The 19,464-nt window shown below is 37.4% G+C and overlaps 1 protein-coding gene across 4 annotated transcripts in view; it reads left to right on the top strand.

The window, feature by feature from the left end:
- Positions 1–19,464, top strand: part of LOC122445883 (SEC23 interacting protein) — a 38,256-nt gene that overhangs the window by 11,088 nt on the left and 7,704 nt on the right. For all 4 annotated transcript variants that reach the window (XM_043475329.1, XM_043475328.1, XM_043475327.1 and 1 more), the window contains exons 5-15: positions 982–1,071; positions 3,934–4,054; positions 4,645–4,734; positions 5,582–5,723; positions 7,171–7,379; positions 7,754–7,872; positions 8,269–8,421; positions 10,100–10,195; positions 14,470–14,667; positions 18,553–18,708; positions 19,085–19,187. In XM_043475329.1, the coding sequence (XP_043331264.1) occupies positions 982–1,071; positions 3,934–4,054; positions 4,645–4,734; positions 5,582–5,723; positions 7,171–7,379; positions 7,754–7,872; positions 8,269–8,421; positions 10,100–10,195; positions 14,470–14,667; positions 18,553–18,708; positions 19,085–19,187 (1,477 nt within the window). The remainder of the gene's footprint in view (positions 1–981; positions 1,072–3,933; positions 4,055–4,644; positions 4,735–5,581; positions 5,724–7,170; positions 7,380–7,753; positions 7,873–8,268; positions 8,422–10,099; positions 10,196–14,469; positions 14,668–18,552; positions 18,709–19,084; positions 19,188–19,464) is intronic.

The following is a 19,464-nucleotide window of genomic DNA, read 5'->3' as shown; positions in this document are numbered from 1 at the left end:
GCGTCAGAAAGCGAAGAGGGTGAAAGGGGAGAGTGAAAAAGCTGGCTTAAAACTCAGCATTCAATAAACTAAGATCATGGCATCTGGTCCTATCACTTCATGGCAAATAGAAGGGGTAAAAGTGGAAGCAGTGGCAGATTTTATTTTCTTGGGCTCCAAAATCACTGTGGGTGGTGACTGTAGCTGTGAAATTAAAATACTGTTGTTCCTTGGAAGGAAAGCTATGACAGACCTAGGCAGTGTCTTGAAAAGCAGAGACATCACTTTGCCAACAAAGGTCTGTCTAGTCAAAGCTGTGGTTTTTCTAGTAGTCATATATGAATGTGACAGTTAGACCTTAAAGAAGGCTGAGCACTGAAGACTTGATGCTTTCGAATTTTGTTGCTGGAGAAGACTCTTGAGAGTCCCTTGGACAGCAAGGAGATCAAGCCAGTCAATCCTAAAGGAAATCAACCCTGAATATTCATTGGAAAGACTGATACTGAAGCTTCAATACTTTGGCCACGTGATGTGAAGGGCTGACACATTGGAAAAGACTCTGATGCTGGGAAAGGTTGAAGGCAGAAGGAGAAGGGGAGGCAGAGGGTGGGATGGTTCGATAGCATCACTGACTCAGCTGACATGAATATGAGCAAATCCAGGAGATGGTGAAGGACAGGGCATTCTGGTGTGCTGCAGTCTGTTGGGTTGCAAAGAGTCGGATTAGCAACTGAACGACAACAACAAAGAAATTAATAGACAACTCGAAACTTTGGTTTTCACCTGTGTATAATGGGGATAATGTTATTTAGGGCTGAATAAAAGCAGTTAATCAAATGAGGTACTATATGTACAATGTTAAGTTTGGTAACCACTTAGTAAATGAGATCTGCGATTGTTCTTTTTATTACTGTCATTGTTAATAATTTTCTTCCACACTCTCTCTTATGTGGACTGTGACACAAATTTGTCTTACTGGATTGTATGTCGTTTCCATTGTAGGCGGAATATAAGAAAGCTGTAACCACAAATCAGTGGCACCGAAGATTAGAGTTTCCAAGTGGAGAGACAATTGTTATGCACAATCCAAAGGTAGTGATATTGTTTAAGATATTAAAATGTTTAGGTTTTAAAAAATTATTATTTTGCTGAATATGTTTGATAAGTGTTCATTTTTATTCTGCAGTAGGGATACAACAAGTACATTGCATGGATGATAGAAAAATAAATGAAATTTAAATTTCTCTCACTAAGTTTCTGTTTATGGTAGCATGTTAGCTAAAGCTTAGTATGCATCATTGAAATTAAGCTTGACAAGTTTTTATACTTGACCCAAGGTCAGCAGACTTTTCTGTGAAGGGTGAGAGAGTAAATATTTAAGGCTTTGTAGGCCATGTAGTCTCTGAAAGATTATTGGTATTTAGGCATTATGTAAACCAACGGGCATGGCTATTTTCAATAAAACAAACAATATTTCAATTAAAACAATATTTCAGTATTTTCATTTGCTTATAAAAATGAGTGGTAGGCCAGGTTTGACCTGCATTAATAGTTTGCCTACCTTGCCCTTGAGAGTGGTTTGTTTCAACCTTTACAGTAAAAATACATTCTTCCTCTTTTTATTTATATTGTCTGCAGGAACCTTTCTTGTTTCTCTAAAAATACTGGGTGTGGTGTTCAAATTCCTCCATTTACCATCCTTAAACTAAGCTCCAGGTCTCTCAACTGCAACAATCTCCTAGGGTCATATTTTAGATGAAGTGGGGTTGTTTGTGCAAAAGCATCTAGCACAATGCATATGTAGTTTCTCAGAACATAGGCTATTTATTACAGAAAAATGTAAAAGAAAAAAAAAAATCTGTATTCTGACCACCACTATAGTCCTTACTGGTGTATTGAAATAAGTAAATAAAAACATACCCATAGTCCATCAAAATTTAAAGTGTTGAAAGGTATTAAATGAAAAATAAAAGCCTTTTACTTCTACATTCCCCTAGTTTTGCATCTTAATGGTAACCATGCTTACTCTTTTTTAACTGGTTTTTTTTTTTAACTCTTGTTTTTATATAAACAAACAAAACTTTGCATACCACCTTACATGCATTCATTTTCTGGGGGGAGGGAGAGGTTGATGTTAAACTAGCATTTTACTTTTTTAATTGAAGTACAGTTGATTTATACAATATATTAGTTTCCGGTGTTCAGCGTTCCGACGCAGTACTTTTACAGATTGTTACACTGCTTTGGAAGCCATTACAAGGTAATGTCTGTGATCCCTTGCACTGTGCAGTGTAGCCTCGTAGCTTATCTATTTTGTATAGTGGGTTGTGTCTCTGACTCCCCCGCCTCTGTCTCGCCTCATTCCTCTCCCTCCCCTTACTTGTTAAACTGCTCTGCTGTTTGTGTTTTTTCAAATCTATGAGTCTGTTTTTCTATTTACATTAATTTGTTTTATTTTTTAGAGTCCACAGATAAGTGGTATAGTATTTGTCTTCTCTGACTTAATTTCATTACACATGTTTCTAGGTCCATCCATGTTGCTGTAGATGGAAGAATTTCATTCTTTTTTTATGACTAATATTCCATTGTGTGTGTGTATGTGTCTATATCTGTGTGTGTGTCCAACATCTTCTTTATCCACTTGTCTGTTGATGGACACTTGGGTTGCTTCCATATCTTGGCTGGTGTAACTAGTACTGCTGTGAACTTTTAAGTTTTTTGGTTTAAGTTTACTCCTAGGTATTTTATTTTCAAAGAGATTTTAAGCGGGATTTTTTCTTTTTCTTCCTCTTTTAGTTCATTATTAGTGTATAGAAAAGCAACAGGGTTCTGTATATTAATTCTTGTATTCTGCCACTTGACTGAATTCGTATATCAGTTCTAATAGTTTTTTGGTGGAGACTTCAGGATTTTCTGTATACAAAGGATTTTCATGTCATGTGCAAATAGTGACAGTTTTACTTCTTCCTTTCCAGTTTGGATGCCTTTTGTTTCTTTTTCTAATCTGATTGCTGTGGCCAGACTTCCAGTACTATGTTAAATAGAGGTGGCAGGACTGGGCATCTTTGTCTTGTTTCCAGTTTGGAGGAAATACTATCAGCTTTTCACCACTGAGTATGATGTTAGTGGTGGGTTTTTTAATAAATGGCCTTTGTTATGTTGAGATATATTCTCTATACCAACTTTGATGAGAGTTTTGTTAGGAATGGGTGTTGAATTTTGGTTGTTATTTCTCTTTTTTCATTTCTTATTTTGTTTAGTTGTGCCCTCTTCTTGGTAAACCTGGTTAACATTTTACCAATTTTGTTTTATCTTTTTCAAAAAACCAGTTCTTGGTTTCATTGCTCTTATTATTTTGGCCTCTGTTTTATTTATTTCCTTTCTCATCTTAATTAGTTCTTTCCTTCTGCTGATTTTGGACTTCTTTTTTTCTTCTTTTTCTGATTCCTTTACATAGTAGATTAGGTTGTTTGAGATTTTTCCGTATGACACTGGGCTAAATTAAATACAGTTGATTTAATAGAATAGTGTATGTCTTCCTGAAAAGTGGTAGGTAAGTCTGTTTTTGACATTGAAATTGAATTTGCACTGTTTATTTAGAGGATTTTGTGTTTATAAAGCAAAGATTCCTTACTGCAGGTAACTTTTCTTTAATTTCTTACATGTAAACCTGGAAATTTGTTATATTTTTAAATCAAGACAAACTACTTCTCATTTAATTGTATTATTTTTCAACATAAGCATTGGAAATAATGGTATTGACTTGCTTAATCTTAATGGTTACTGAACACCAGCAAAACTGCTAGAAAAGTGATTTTGGAGGAGCAGTATAAGTACTTGATTTATAAGCTGTACTATAAAGTAGTTTATCATGTATTGAAATAAATTACTTAATTTATAGTGGAAATGAATTTGGTCGTGAGCTCTGTCATAATCCTTCTCTGTATTTTGAAGGTTATTGTTCAGTTCCAACCTTCCTCAGTGCCTGATGAATGGGGGACCACACAAGATGGACAGACAAGGCCTAGGGTTGTAAAGCGTGGAATTGATGATAACCTTGATGAAATTCCTGATGGTGTGTATAATTTTTTAGGATCAAGATCATTTTTAAACTTTGCTACTTCAAAATGATGAGAAAAGCAAACAATTATTAGGATTACCTGCTATATTTGAATAAAATAATGAAACAATCTGAATTATTATTCAGATTAAATAATCTGAATCAATCTACAATCTGAATGAGATAATCAGAGTAAAATAGTGGATTTAGCTTGAAAATGTTCGTTATAGTGTGTATAAATCTAACAAAGAGAAGGATTTTGGGAAAAGATTGTAAGTTTTATATTGGCAGATTGCTTCTCCACATGGGGCTTAGTGCCCTGGGCAATTCTGGAGAAATGACAAGGTTATGGAGCCTCTAGAGGTACAAAACTGATGGTTATTATTGGCTCATAGCCTCTCCAGTGAGCTGCTTTCTCTACACCTTGGTCTAGTTCACTGATTTATGCCAAGATGGACTTTAAGCTTTGTTCATCTAATTTTGGCAAGTTTGTGATGACAAAAGGGATATTGAATATTGCTACTCGTTTAATAAAACCTAAACCAGTCTCCAGCTTGTGTATGTTTGTATGTATGGATATGTGCATGTCTGTCTGTCTTTTGCAGGAGAAATGCCTCAGGTTGACCATTTGGTGTTCATGGTACATGGCATTGGACCTGTGTGTGACTTGCGCTTTAGAAGCATTATTGAATGTGGTAAGTGTTAGTCACTTTATTTCATGAAATGATTTGAAAACTATTAGAAGAACTTGAAGCCTTCATTTTAAAGTGTTTTCAGCTGTATACTGTTGGCTGATGTACTGTCAGAGGAGATTGAACTGATCACTGGGCAATACTAATTTGTACTTATTTTGCTCTTATGACATTTGTAACTCATAAAATCCTAGACTGTGAAGAATGAGCAGGGATCTTGGAAATAATTTAGCCCTTCTGACAGCCTCTGCCTGAACACTTTCAGCTTCTAGGAACACCTACATGTTGAACTGATTTTTGGTGAATTGTGAGAAGTTGTTTAAAAGAACTATGAATTTGTTTTACATAAATAAAAAGCTATGAATTTTATTTTTTTATTTGTAGTAATAGTTCATATTTATTGAATACTTGGTACGCGCCAAGTATCTTGCATGTTTTGTGTCATTTAACCCTCATAATAAGCTTTTGAGGTATAGGTGTTGTTACTGTTATCTTTACTATTAGGTAAGGAACTGAGGCCCAGAGTATGAGTTAACCTCTCCTGTATCTCAGTCTGGGAGATTCTGGAGCAGGTTAATTTGATTCCAGAGTCTACCAACAGTGCATTTCTGCCTGCTAGTAGTGGTAGTTGAGTTAATATTTTTCAGTCATTTATCTATTTCTGTAAAATAATGGAAGAACTTCTTAAAGTTTTTTTTTTCTTTTCTGAACTAAATTTTGTCATTTTTTTCTTTGAAAAGTTAGTGTTACAAAAAATACTGGTATAATTGAGGTGATTGCTGACTGCTTACCAAGGTAGCAAAATTTAATCAAGTACATTTGTCTTCCCCGATTTTTTTTTTTTCTCAAGTGGATGATTTTAGAGTGGTTTCTCTCAAATTGCTGCAGACACATTTCAAGAAATCTTTAGATGATCGGAAAGTAAGCAGAGTGGAGTTCCTTCCAGTTCACTGGCACAGTTCCTTGGGTGGAGATGCCACAGGTGTTGACAGGTTTGTGGATTTTGATAACTTGGTTTTCAGATTAGTCAGGCTTAGATTCAAATTTTAAACTATTGTATAAAGTAGTTTATTATGACTTTAACAAGTAACACTAAAAAGCTTTGATTGTATATTTGCTGTTATATATGATTAAATGCTGTTAAGTTTATATGCTACTTTGTATGTGTGCATGACTGATTATATATGTATGTGGTGTGTATATTTCTATTGCAAATACTTAAGAGAATCTAAGAAACTTAAACTGGTTTTAAAATACTTACCTATAGCAGTTTTTTTTCTTTGGTGGTTCAGACATGGGACTGTCCTGTACATTGTAGCATGTTGAACAGTACCCTTGGCCTCTACCCTCCAGATAAGAGTAACTCAACCGTACCTCTGATTTAACAACCAAAAATGTCTCTAGTCACTGCCAGATGTGTCCTGGGGGCAGAGTTGCCCCTAGTTGAGAACCGCTGGTTGAGATGATTGTTTCTCAGTGGAGACTCTCTGGCAGGATAGTTGTCATGAAAGACTGTTGTGTGTACTGTAGGCTGATTAATGTCCTCAGTCTAAACGCCACTAACTGCCGGCAGCTCTTACCGGGCCCTGTGACAACTAAAAAGGCCTCCAGTCAACTGTGATTGCTGCCAGCTGGGAACCATAGACTTAGGAAGTATTTCTGCCAGGGACGCAGAGCTGATAACATACTTGGATTTTAGTGGACATCATGGTGTTTCAGGGCACGTGTTTTAATAAAACTAACCTACGAACATTTTATCATGTGAGGCCCTGTACAGAGGATGAGATGGTTGGATGGCATCACCAACTCAATGGACTTGAGTTTGAGTAAACTCCAGGAGTTGGTGATGGACAGGGAGGCCTGGCGTGCTGCAGTCCTTGGGGTCTCAAAGAGTTGGACACGACTGAGCAACTGAACTGAACTGAGGCCCTGTTATGGGGCTGTTTTCTTTCTCTCTGGGTGTTCCTGAAATATGCTGTGTTGTGTCCTGAAATATGACCATCTCAAATCAGGAAAGATTTTCATTCTCTTAAACTCCTTTCTTAGTTTCTTGCTACATTCTCTGTTGTCCTTGCCACCCACAATTTTTGTCAAGTATCCTGATTTCTAGTAGATTGGAAGAAAAATGAAAGGTAGGCTTTGCTCTTTAAAAATGAAGTAAAGGTCTTTGTTTTGGCCTTATTTTATATGATAACTTTATTTTATTTATTTTTTTATGATAACTTTAGAGAATCCACAAATTCATAGTATAGTTATAGGCACAAGTTGATAACGTTTTTTATTTATCTTGATTTATTTACAGAAACTCTGAAATCAACTCATAATTAGTTTGTGAGGTTTTTTTTTTTTTTCTCAGTGTATTTTCAGGATTCAAAATCAAAACTTTTATAAACTCATATTTAAGGTGGTTACTAAGTATACTTTTTTCTTTCTAAACAGGAATATTAAGAAAATCACTTTACCGAGTATTGGTCGATTTCGTCACTTTACCAATGAGACCTTGTTAGACATTTTATTTTACAACAGCCCCACCTACTGTCAGACGATTGTGGAGAAAGTGGGATTGGAGATAAACCGTCTGTATGCACTCTTCATGAGTCGGAACCCTGACTTCAAAGGAGGGGTCTCCGTTGCTGGTCACAGCTTAGGTGAAACTTTTAAATTTCCACATTTAAAGTACAATTTTTGTTGTGTCATCACTGTTTTCAGTGTGGGTGACATGGTTTGTTAAAGATCTAGAATTACAGATTTTCAATTTTATAAAGGGTAGAAGTGAATGCTTTGAATTTACATTCTGCCTTTTGCTATTCATCTTTCATGTTGCCTAGGAATGCTTTATATTTTAATTTTGCTATTTGGTAAAGCAAGAATATAGATTATCAGATCTTGATTAGCATCTAACTTTACGTGACTTGCACTTGGGACTTTGAACAAAAAGAGTAGGAGAATTTATTTAGTGTTATAGAAGCACCTAATACATTATAAAACAAAAAAGCAAAATGCTTCTTTTTTTTTTTTTAAGGCTCTTTAATATTGTTTGACATCCTGTCTAATCAAAAAGATTTGAGCTTATCAAAGTCTCCTGTGCCTTTAGCTGTTGCTAATGGAGTTTTGAAGCAACCACATTTTCAGGAAAAGCAGGTATGACCCACTAACATCTAGATTTAGAGTTTGAGCCAAAGAGCTTTTCAAAATCTGAACTGATTTTATGTAACAAAACTCCTTGAGGTTTACAAGTATGATGGAACCATAGAGCTCGTTTGAGTTTCTCACTTGTCTTCCTTATGGATTATACATTTAAATGTGATAGAATGTTTATGGTTTGTTTAAAAAATGTGAAATAAATTATTGTAGGAAATGGAGGCATACAAATTTAGTAATTTTAGTAATTTTCTGGATATTCAAACTTGAAATAACAAACTGCCAAAAATTATAATTTATGTATGGAACAGAATTAAGATTTTTCCATAAATCAAAAGATGTTTTATGGGAGTTTTTCTGAACTTTGTAATGTTCTCCCAACTTTTTTTTAAAAAGATACCCGAAGAACCAAAGCTGACGTTGGATGAGTCTTGTGACCTTGATGTTGAAAATGAAGAAGTCCTGACTTTGCAAGAAACTCTGGAAGCACTTAGTCTCTCTGAATATGTTAGCACTTTTGAAAAGGAAAAGATTGATATGGAATCTCTGGTACTGATGATAGTTTGATTCATTTTTGTCTGAAACTGTTTTTCCTGTGTTGAAAAGGAAAAGATTGATATGGAATCTCTGGTACTGATGATAGTTTGATTCATTTTTGTCTGAGACTGTTTTTCCTGTGTATGAGATGGTAAATTACTAAGATTTAAACCCTTTTACATCACAGTGAAAGCAGAGACTTAAATGTTTAAAAAACTGAAAAAAATCAGGAGACCTTTTTTTTTAAAAATAATCCGGGAAGATTTTTCTAAGTATAACAAAACCCACAAGCCATAAGGAAAAAAAAATTGTGTGGTAGGGGATGCCATAAACAATATCTAAAGGCCAGTGATAGGTTAAGAAGACAATTTGGAGCACACCTTACAGACAGAGCATTTATTTCTTTGTTATTCAAAGTTGCTACAAATTACACACAAACCATCAACACAATAGGAAAATAGGCAAAGGATATGAACAGATGTATATGGAAAATAAAATAAGCAACTTCTTATCAAGAAACTCAAGAAAAACATGAATTACAAGTCCAATGAGATTTTTTTTAACCTGTCAGTTTGGCAAGAATATTAAAAGTTTGATATTAATACACTGTGTGGCCGGGATAACAGGAAATAGGTACTGATACATACTGGAGTAAGAGCATAAATTGGTCCAACCTCTGTGGAGGGCAGTCTAACAATATCTTTTATTATTTTTAAAATATTTATTTATTTGGCTGCATCAGCTTTTAGTTGCAGCATGTGGAATCTTGTTCCCTGACCAGGGATCAAACCTGGGTACCCTGCATTGGGAGCGTGGAGTCTCAGCCACTGGGCCACCAGGGAAGTCCTGTCTTTTAAAATAAAAAGAATGCATACACTTAGCCCAGCAATTTCACTGCCAAGGGTATTTCCTATGAAAAAATACATAGTATTTCCAAGGATACTCACTGTAGCACTATTTGTGATAGCAGCACCTTAGGAATACCTGTGTCCACTGGTAGGGTGCCAGTGAAATCGTTTATGGTGCATGCACACAGGGACCAACCCTGCAGCTGTTGAATGAATGGGGCAGTGCCAGAGGGATTGGTGTGGAATGATCTCTAAGGTTTGCTATGTGAAAAGACCAAAATTCAGACCTGTTTGTGTATAGGTTTGTTGCTCAGTCACTAAGTGATGTCCTACTCTTTGCGATTCCTTGGACTGTAGCGCGCCAGGCTTCCCTGTCCTACACTATCTCCCAGAGTTGCTCAAATTCATGTCCATTGAGTTGGTGATACGTATAAGTCACACACCTGGAAAAAGTCCTAAGTCATACACGGGATGCTGTGTATACATCAGATATCTCTGGATGGAGAGCAAGTTGCCTGCAGTATCTGCTCAGAGGACTGGGCGGTTGGGGTGGGTTGGGGGAGGAGACTTCATTTTACGCTTGACGTAACTTTTGATACTGTACAACCATGTGTGTATTTTCTGGTAAAAATTAAGAGAATGATTTAGATGTGGAGGCTGAAGATTTTACCACCTAAATTAGTTCATAATTAAAAATTACTTAGGGTGGGGGTAAAAAAATTAAATTGACTAAGATATTCAATTACCTTAGATGATACAGTTTCTTTTCATAATTCCCTTTTTTCAGTTTCAGTTCATGTATCATTAGATTGACTAATGTGCTTGTCTATTTTCTTTTAAAGCTTATGTGTACAGTGGATGATCTGAAGGAAATGGGGATACCACTTGGACCCAGAAAGAAGATAGCTAACTTTGTAAAACATAAAGCTGTCAAACTGGTAAGGTTCATTTCTGCTCCTAAAAGAAAACACAACTTATCTCTGACTAGCTGGTTTATATTTTGGAAAATTTTGTTCATACCATTATGGTTAGGCCAGTTACTGTGCTCCCTGCCCAAGGGAACAGTAATTGAGTTGATGGAAGCCCAGATGTGGGAGTCAGCCAGAACTGGGTTTAAATTCTAATTAAATTCCAGTTCCTGGTTTTCCTGGGGCTGATCATAGTTCGGGTTAAAGGGCTTGCAGTTTTTAAATTGGTATTTGCGTATTTCCCAGTGCAACACTGGATAAGTCCTAGACAAATAGATGAGCTGGTGACCCTAATTTCCAGTTCAACTACTCATTAACTATATATTCATGAGCAATTTGCTTAACTTTTCTGGTCCTTGGTTTCCTTCATTTCTACAGTGGGAGTGATAATGCCTTCCTTACAGGATTGCAGAGTGGATGAAGCCATGCATGTATAGCTAATCACCCAATAAATATTAGCTCATTTTCTGTCTTTCTAATCCTTCTCACCATCTAAAGAGATAAAAAGAACACACACATACATCTCACTAAATAATAACCAAAAAGCAAAAATTGTTAGCTATCCAAAACACAGCAGTAACAGCAACAGCTAAAAAGCATTTCAGAAGAAGTAAAACAATTGGGAATAACTCATTTAATTTTCATTAAGTTAACTATATAGAGATTTTCTATAAACTTAGCATTTAGGGTAGCTATTTTATTTGTATTGTATATTAATTAACATGGTCTTCATTGACCCTTCCATCTTTTAAACGTCTGTGGTTCTTTACTTTGGAAAGAACTTAATATGCTCCTTTATGTGTAATAAGATTATAAAGTCATAGGACAGAGTTGTGATTGGCTAAGCAGTTGAGTTCAGCATTTTCGGAGTGTATCTTTTGCATCAGGCACGTTCTGGACCCTTGGGATCTGGAGATGAACCGTGTGGTCTGTGGTCTTAACTAGAGGGGGAGATTTGACCACAAAGGAAGTATCGGTCCTCTGACAGTGCGCTCTGCTGTCAGAGCCAGGTGAGGCCTGGCCATGGGAGAAGGGACGGGGCTGGTGAGGGAAAACTTCCCCCAGGTGTTGGTGAATGAACTTGAAGGAGGGGTGGGGTCAGGGGAAATGGCTTTCCAGGAGGGGGCAAATATTTTTCTGCAGTGAAAACAGCAAGGGGACTGAGAATAGGGTAGGGGAGAGGGTCCTAAAGGCCCAAACGGCGGAAGTGGCAGCTGGTCCTCAAATGTATTCTCATGGCCGTGAAAGGCATGGTCCTTTTTAAACTAACACCATGAAATGCTGACTTGCTTATTAATTTTTGTCACAAATTATGATTTAGCACCAAATCTAAATTTAGTATAAATTTTAATTTTTTACTTCAGAAATGTTAAAATTTAAAGCTATGTGCTATAAGCCACATTAGCAGGGTCTTCTGTATTGAAGGTGGATTCTTTACCAACTGAACTATAAGGGAAATCCCTATAAAATGTCAACCATGAGCAAATGTGCTTATAATAAATAATAAATGAGTTTTTAGACATTGATTCCTTCCTGGTTTTTCCGTTAATATTTGCTGTCTTTTGCTATTGGTTAGGGCCCACTGGCTGATACGCAGTACTAAAGGAAGAAAAAGTTGGAGCAAATCTTAAAGTTGAGACAATTCCATTATCAACCTGAATTTTATGTTAATGTGTGTGTGTGTGTGTGTGTGTGTGTGTGTGTGTGAGAGAGAGAGAGAGAACTGGGCCACATTTTAGCAGCAGTGTAAAGCCGCTGGGTCAGTTCTGAGGGACACTGCGTGAGAGCCACCGCTGTGGGTCAGTGGAGCAGTCCGGGCACTTCCATGACTGGGCTGGTGTTTTAGAGTTCACTTGCTTACAGTGTGGGGGTGGAGTTGGAAGGGGTGAAGCTAGAGGCTGTTGGGAATCTCGGCATAGTCACTGTAATTATGCAGTGACTCAGAAATGGTTGAGGTATAATGGGAAATGGAAAAGAAGGGTGAGACTCAAAACACATTTTAGACACAGGATAGTGTTTGTGGTGGTTGATTGAAGGTGATGATGAAGACTGAGTTGAGAGGCAGAATCTCTGGTGAGCACATGGCCACACCAAAACCAGGACCCCACAAGTGTGTCCACACTGTGGACACCAGCCTGTGTTCTCCACGTGTAAGCACGTTCGTCTGCATGTGCATGTCAGTGAAGGACAGGCCTGTAAAAACAGACAAAAAATGAGAAGCTAGATTGCCAGGCCCTGCATCTGTCCTTGATTTTATATTTCAGTAAAAGGGAAAAAGGACAAAAAGGTTCTGTTTATAGTTCTTGAAAAGTCTCTAGAAGGAGTTTGGTTTGGCTCCTGTAGTAACTTGAATATATCAGTTATGGCACTTATAAGAATGTTTTGAAAGGAGTAAAAACCTATAAAGTCATCTTATTTTTTAAATTCAAAAATAATTGCCTCTGAATGAACCGTGACACTTTCTCAGCTGTGTTACCATTGATCGCTCTGTTTTTCATCGTTAACAAGGTGCTGCTGGATCAATAATGAGATAAAATGGTGCATCCTATTGATTTACTGTAACTGAAAAGTTAGCCCATTATTTTTAATAAGGAGATCAAGTATTTGTGACCTGAACTTCTCTTTCCCCTTTGTAAGCCATCTTAATCATTTTCCTTTGAAAAGAAATAATTCTTAGTGCTGGGGATATTGATTGTCAAGTATGTGTATGTGGGCGCACTTTGTTTTCATGTTACTGCCTGTGTCTAAGAGGGAAACAAAACAGCAGTTTGCTGTAGGACTGTTTAGGATCTATTTAGACAGTTCTCTTAGTAATTTAGATTGTTAAGTTATATGACTATAATGGGAAGTACTTCAGAGCAAGAAAGAAAATTTAAACTGAAGAATGTTGGTCACATTCTTCAGTTTGTGTTTTAGGTTTAATCCTGTGGCGTCTCCAAAGGGCAGAGATAACAAGGCCAACCCAGACCTTCATAGTGGGATCAGTTCCCAGATGGCTGGCGGAGAGCTTTCTTTTTGCTATATCATCTTCTGAATTAACCAGTTGGACCTGTGTCCAGGTTTCCTAGTATTTGGAATTCACTGATGGACAAGAGCAGTCAGACTAGCTGTTGGGTTTAGGCACTGTCAGTAATGTTCAGAGACTTACCCAGGCGTTCACAGCTTTGGGAGTGAGGACCTCTGAGACCTGTGCCCGTGGGAAATCAGCAATCCACCGTGATGGTCGTTCACATTCCCCTGATATTGTTGCCGCCATCCTGGGGCGCGATCACAAACCAACACGCGCGGATTTTGTCTCATTACTGTAGTGGTACACCTGTTGTGTTGATGCTCCCAAAGATTTTCTTTACTGACTTACTTATGAAATATGTAGGTCTTGAGAGTTCTGTTCAATAAGCTTTGACAGTGTTTGCACCTGTGTAGTCACCAGCCAAAATCAGAAGTAGAGCATTTCTGTCACTCAGTTCTCTCAAGCTGCTTTCTGGTCAGCTCCTCCCGCCAGGGAGTGCCTCTTCTGAATCTGATCACTGTAGAATAGTTTTGCCTGTTCTAGAAGTTTATATAAATGGAACCAACACTGAAAACTCTTTTCTATCTTTCTTCTTTTACTCAACATAATGTTTTTAAGATCCATGAAGTTGTAGTTTTATTTGCAGTTTACTCCTTTTTATTTCTGAACAGTTATTCCACTGTATGAATGTACCACAATGTGTTCTTCCCAGAATGCTTTTGAGGAAAACTTATCAGTGGCTTCATATAGACGTAAGAATATAAACATGTTGAATGAATAAATTTCTTAAGTTACACCTCTTTATAGGAAGTATATTTTTACAGTTACATAAAGTACTTCTAAATTATCTGGCTAAAGTTGAGATCATGAAGGAAGAAGTTGGCATTTAAAAAAAAATTTCTATTAAAATTTTAAATTATATAAAAAGTGCATGGCACAGAGTATAATAATAGCTAATATTTAGATTTAATTGTAGCTGTTTTGCCACATTTTTCTTTGTTCTTAATTTTCTTTTTCTTAAGAATTTTAAAGTAGCTTATAGACATCATGGCATTTTTTTCCTTGAATATTTACTATGTGTCTCTAAAAGGACATTTCTCTAATTAACCACAATGCCTTCATTGTTATGCCTAAGAAACTACTAATCATTCCTTAATATTGATATGGATATTTCATAGTGATAGCTGATAACTTTTTTCCCTTAGTTATATTATGAAATTTTGGTATTTCACAGGAAGAGAAAAAAGCAGCATCGGAAAAGAAGGCAGTGGTGGCCACGTCGACAAAAGGACAGGAGGAAAGTGCTCAGAAAGCTAAAGACGTGGCTTCTCCTCCCTCAGACGCGAACGAGGCCAAGAGGAGGCTCCCGCTGGGAGCGTCCGTCTCCTCTGTGCGTGTTGATTATGAGGCCTTTGAAGTTGGCACCGGACAGGCAAGTCAACACACTGACTCAGGCTGTATGGTTTATGTTGGAATCACTTGGCTGGGCTATTTGGGCGACTTTAAATTCTTTAAATATTTATTCAACAATTTTTTCAGGGGAGGGTGGAGAAAACTGATTTTCTCTTAATAAAAATGGCTTGCTTTCATAATGTTAGAAATAAGAGATTGAATGTGTACTGAACATATCACTTCACCTTTGAAATTGTCTCTGTTTAAGTCTTTTCACCCCTCAGTTTTATAGTGTTAACCGTCTCAGCCACTAGTAGTAGAAGATAGAAAATTATTTTCAGAGTATGCTTAAACTTTTTTACTACTCACAGTTCTTTCCTGAGGGAAATAGTTTCTGTAAAAGCCTACCAAGTAGTTGATAATGCTGCATTTAATGATAAACTTGTTTCACAGTGGCTTAAAAGTATTAAAATCTTTTTAGAGAAGGTTACTTTCAATATATTTATAGTTGTATGGTTCTAATGGTTACTTTCAGTATACTTATAGTTGTATGGTTCTAATCTCTTAAGTGAGTTCATGACTGATTTAAAGAAGGCAGAAAATATTGCTGGATGTTTGATATAGACTATTCAAGCTTTTAAGCCTAATTCATTCATAAAATTTGCATTTAAAGGGATTTTTATTTATTTATTTAACTTACTTATTTGGCTTGCCTACTCCAGAACGCACGAACTCAGTAGTTACAACTGGCAGGCTCAGTTGCTCTATGGCATGTGGGATCTTAATTCCCTGACCAGGGATCAAACCTGTGTTCCCCACATTGCAAGGCTTGCAAGGTGGATCCTTAACCACTGGGTCACCAGTGAAGTGAAAGTTGCTCAGTTGTGTCTAGCTTCTTGTGGGCCCATGGACTGTTGCCTGCCAGGCTCCCCTGTCTATGGAATTCTCCAGGCCAGAGTCCTGGAGTGGGTCGCTGTTCCCTTCTCCAGGGGATCTTCCCAACACAGGTCTCCCGCATTGCAGGCGGATTCTTTACCATCTGAACCACCACGAAAGTCCACAAAAATGTCTTCTTAAAACATGAGCAAACTTGAACAGACTCTAGGAAATAAAGAAAGGACATACTTTCTCAGCTGCATGTGAAGGCTGGAGTGTAAAAGGTTTGTGGAACCAGGGCCTCCCCATCACTGGGACACTCACCGCCTGCTTCTCCTTGGAAGTGTTGGCCTCTGTGAACGTGGAATTGTGGGTGTTGGTGGTTCTGGACTCCCCTCTTCATAGCTTCATCACCATAGAGGTGAAGGAATCTACCTAATAGGTCCAGTTAAGAAACTTAAGGAAGGATTTTATTTGACCTGACTTGAGTCTCAAGTCCATTCTGGACCAATTCTTATTGCTTGGGGAGTGGGGAATGGTTTGATTGACCCAGTCCAGGTCACATGTCATCTCCTTTGTTACCCAGAGTGTTGTTGTGGAAATCCACAATGTGCATCATTCATGCCAGAAAGCCAGGAAATACTGATTAAGGAAAAGATGAGGGGGAAAAAAAATTCTCATAATCACCTTAACCATGACTAATTACCATAAGCAGTTTGAACAAGGCCTTCTGGACTCTTGAGCATATATTTACATGTCTATTTTAATAAAAATGGAAAATACTAGGACATTATACAGGTCTCCCTTGACTTATGATAGGGTTATGTCCTGATTAACCCATTATAACCTGAAAATACCCAAAGTCAAAAATGCACTTAATACACCTAACCTGCCCAGCATCAGAACATTAAACATTAAATGTGCTCAGAACACTTAACATTAGCCTACAGTTGGGCAGAATTACCCAACACAAGCCCATTTTTGAAATAGGCTGCCATAACAAACTGTCACAAGCTGGGTGGTCTTAATCACCATAAACTTACTGTCTCACAGTTCTGGAGGCTGGAAGTCCACGACTCAGGTCCTTGCTGCCCCCTGAAGCCCTGTAGGGGCTCTTTCCCTTCCGATGGTTTGCCAGCAGTTGTTAGCATCCTTTGGTTTATGTGCTTCACCCCACCGCCCTGCCCCATTCTTCCATTTTCACGTGGCCACCTCCCTTTGTCTTCACTTCACTTCCCTGTCTCTGTGTCCAGGTTTCTCCTTTTTATAATGACACCAGTCACTGGATTTAGGGCCCACCTTAATGCTGTAATGATTCTATTTCCAAAGAAAGTCTGAGGTACTGGTATAGTTCTCTTTGGGGGAACACATTCAATCCATAATATTAGACCTGTAGGCAGTTTTTCACTCTATTAAGCAATCCAGTGATAAACAGTTTTAAACCAGTTTTCTGGGAACATGTTTTATTCTTTCTTGCAGTTATATAACTGGAAGTATTTATAGCTGGGCCAAAAGCCATGAACGCGAGAATGTTAATATACTACTACTTGCTCCTGGAAAGTTTGTACTCCCACTGGCAGCTTATAAGACTGCCTCTCTCTCCTCTCCCTTGCTAGTACTTTCATTCTTGTTTAAAAATGTCGTATTCTTACTTTTATAACTTCTTCTAAAGAAATAGTTTCTTCACATGCAAATAGAAGTTTTTAATTTTTTTTTAGTTTTTATATCTGTGCTAACTGTATCTCACTGTATTTCTTTGAGCACTAGAGAGGTTAGATATTTTGTCATCTGTTTTTAATGCTTTTTTTTTGATGATGTACTAGAGTACCTATTTTTCTATTGGGTTGCTTTTCTCTTTACTGGTACTGAAGAATTCTTTATATATTAGGGATATTGGCCCCTTCATGTAAATATTTTTTCCAGTTTATAATTTTTTTAACCTTATTTTTTTTTCTGGAACTGAGGCAAGATGCATAATCTTGAGAGCACCTTCTTTCTGGTCCCCATCAGTAGCAGAAACTATTGAATTTGCAAATTTAGGGGCAAACCAAGGGTTGTGAAGTCTAGACTTTGTTAGAGGGGCAGCCTAGTTAGTAGAAAGAGCTTTGAACTTGGGGTTAGATGTCACGTCATTCTGCCACTCACCGTGTGCTCCTGGGTTAGTGATGTCACCTACTTGGGCTTCACTGTCTTTGTCTGATACGTGGGCATGAGGGTCCCTGCCATGCCCTCTGCTCTCAGTGGACCTCTGTCATGCCCCTTGATTATGCCATTCATTGTTCTTCATTCTCAGGATACTGAAATGATGAAGACACATGTTCTGTCACTGAGCAGCAAATAAGAGCTTTGTAAACTATAGAGAGCTGTCCGAATGTGGGTGCTTTCTCTTAAACTAACAGTTCTCTGCGAGCTGAAAGGCTACATGTGTGCTTCCCCCACACAGGAGCTCTTTGGGGATAAATCATCTTTCTAATGGAGAGAAACATGTGCAATGAATGAGGATGGTGGTTATAATAGAAGTCACAGTCATTGGATGCTTAAAATATGCCAAACACTTTATGTGGATTTGGTTATTAAGTGTGGTTTTTCAACCACATTATGAGTTTGGCATTGTTACGATTCGCATTTTATAGATAAGGCAACAGGTGGAGGCAAGAGAGATTGAGAAAGTTGCCTGAAGACACACAGTAAGGAGTGGAGTCAGGGCTCAAACCCAGGCAGTTTGATTCTGGAGTCTGCAGTTTTGACCACATTTATAACTGACATAGAGATGATACTTCTGTACACTATATATTTTATGCTTCATACAATAAGTGAAAGTCTAGTCAGAGGATGTAATAGTGGATAAAGATTTCAGAGGGAAATTTTTTGGTCCTTTTGTGCCAGCAGCAGCTGTCCATCACAGTGATCAGTAGCATCGTACGCCACACCTGACAGCATCATCTGTGTTGGGGTGCTTTTAATCAAGTGCAGTTTCAGTTGAACCGTTGAGATTTATATTTCATGACATTGAAATGACTGTCTTTCATTGTTTTCTGATTCTTCCTAGGTTTCTGTTGTTTACAGCACCTTAGACTTTGAACCAGAGATTTTCTTTGCCTTGGGATCTCCAATTGGTATGTTTCTCACTATTCGAGGAGTGGATAGGATAGATGAAAACTACAGGCTTCCTACCTGCAAAGGATTCTTCAATATTTATCACCCAGTGAGTGACTTGCATTTACTTCTGCTTTGAAGAAGACAAAGCACTAGTCCTCTTTATCCTGATAGAGTCTCAGATTCTTAGGAATTAATACTGATTTTGATTTTGTACAACTTAGCCCTCTGACCTAAAAAATAGTCTGATACTTTGCAATAAACTTTTCTACCAGAAAACCTTTGTTCAAGGAAATGATTCCTTCACTTTGTTTGCAAAGTAATTTTCTTCACAAACTGAAAAGTCTTCTTATAATTACCAGTATTTGAATAAGGTGTGAAAAAAAAATAAAAATCTCTGGTTTGCCAGTTATCTGTTTGCTCACTTAACTAAGATATATAACTCAAAACAGCTTTCCATAAATTTCTAATTCTTCTGTTTATAGCTTGATCCAGTGGCGTATCGTTTAGAACCTATGATTGTACCAGATTTGGACCTAAAGGCAGTTCTCATCCCACATCACAAAGGCAGGAAAAGACTTCATTTAGGTAAAAAGCCAATGCTTTTTCCTTCCTGTCATTTTGTGATCTCTCATTTAATGATTTGTGTTCTTCCTGTCATTTGTAATAAGTTATGAGCATTTTAACACTAAGCTCTTACTTATTTAAGTGCCTACTATGTTCAGAACCTGTTTACTAAATATTTGGAGGAGCTATAAAGTTATGTAAGAGTTTCTTCTCCTTGATGATTTCTTCTTGATAATATTCTAGTTGTTGATATAATGAGGAATGGGGGAAGTTGGTAATAAAGTGAGATGCATACATT

Source organism: Cervus canadensis, chromosome 8 (assembly GCF_019320065.1).
Source record: "Cervus canadensis isolate Bull #8, Minnesota chromosome 8, ASM1932006v1, whole genome shotgun sequence".
NCBI lineage: Eukaryota > Metazoa > Chordata > Mammalia > Artiodactyla > Cervidae > Cervus > Cervus canadensis.
The sequence above is the reverse complement of the archived record's forward strand: the minus strand, read 5'-3'. Positions and strand labels throughout refer to the sequence as shown.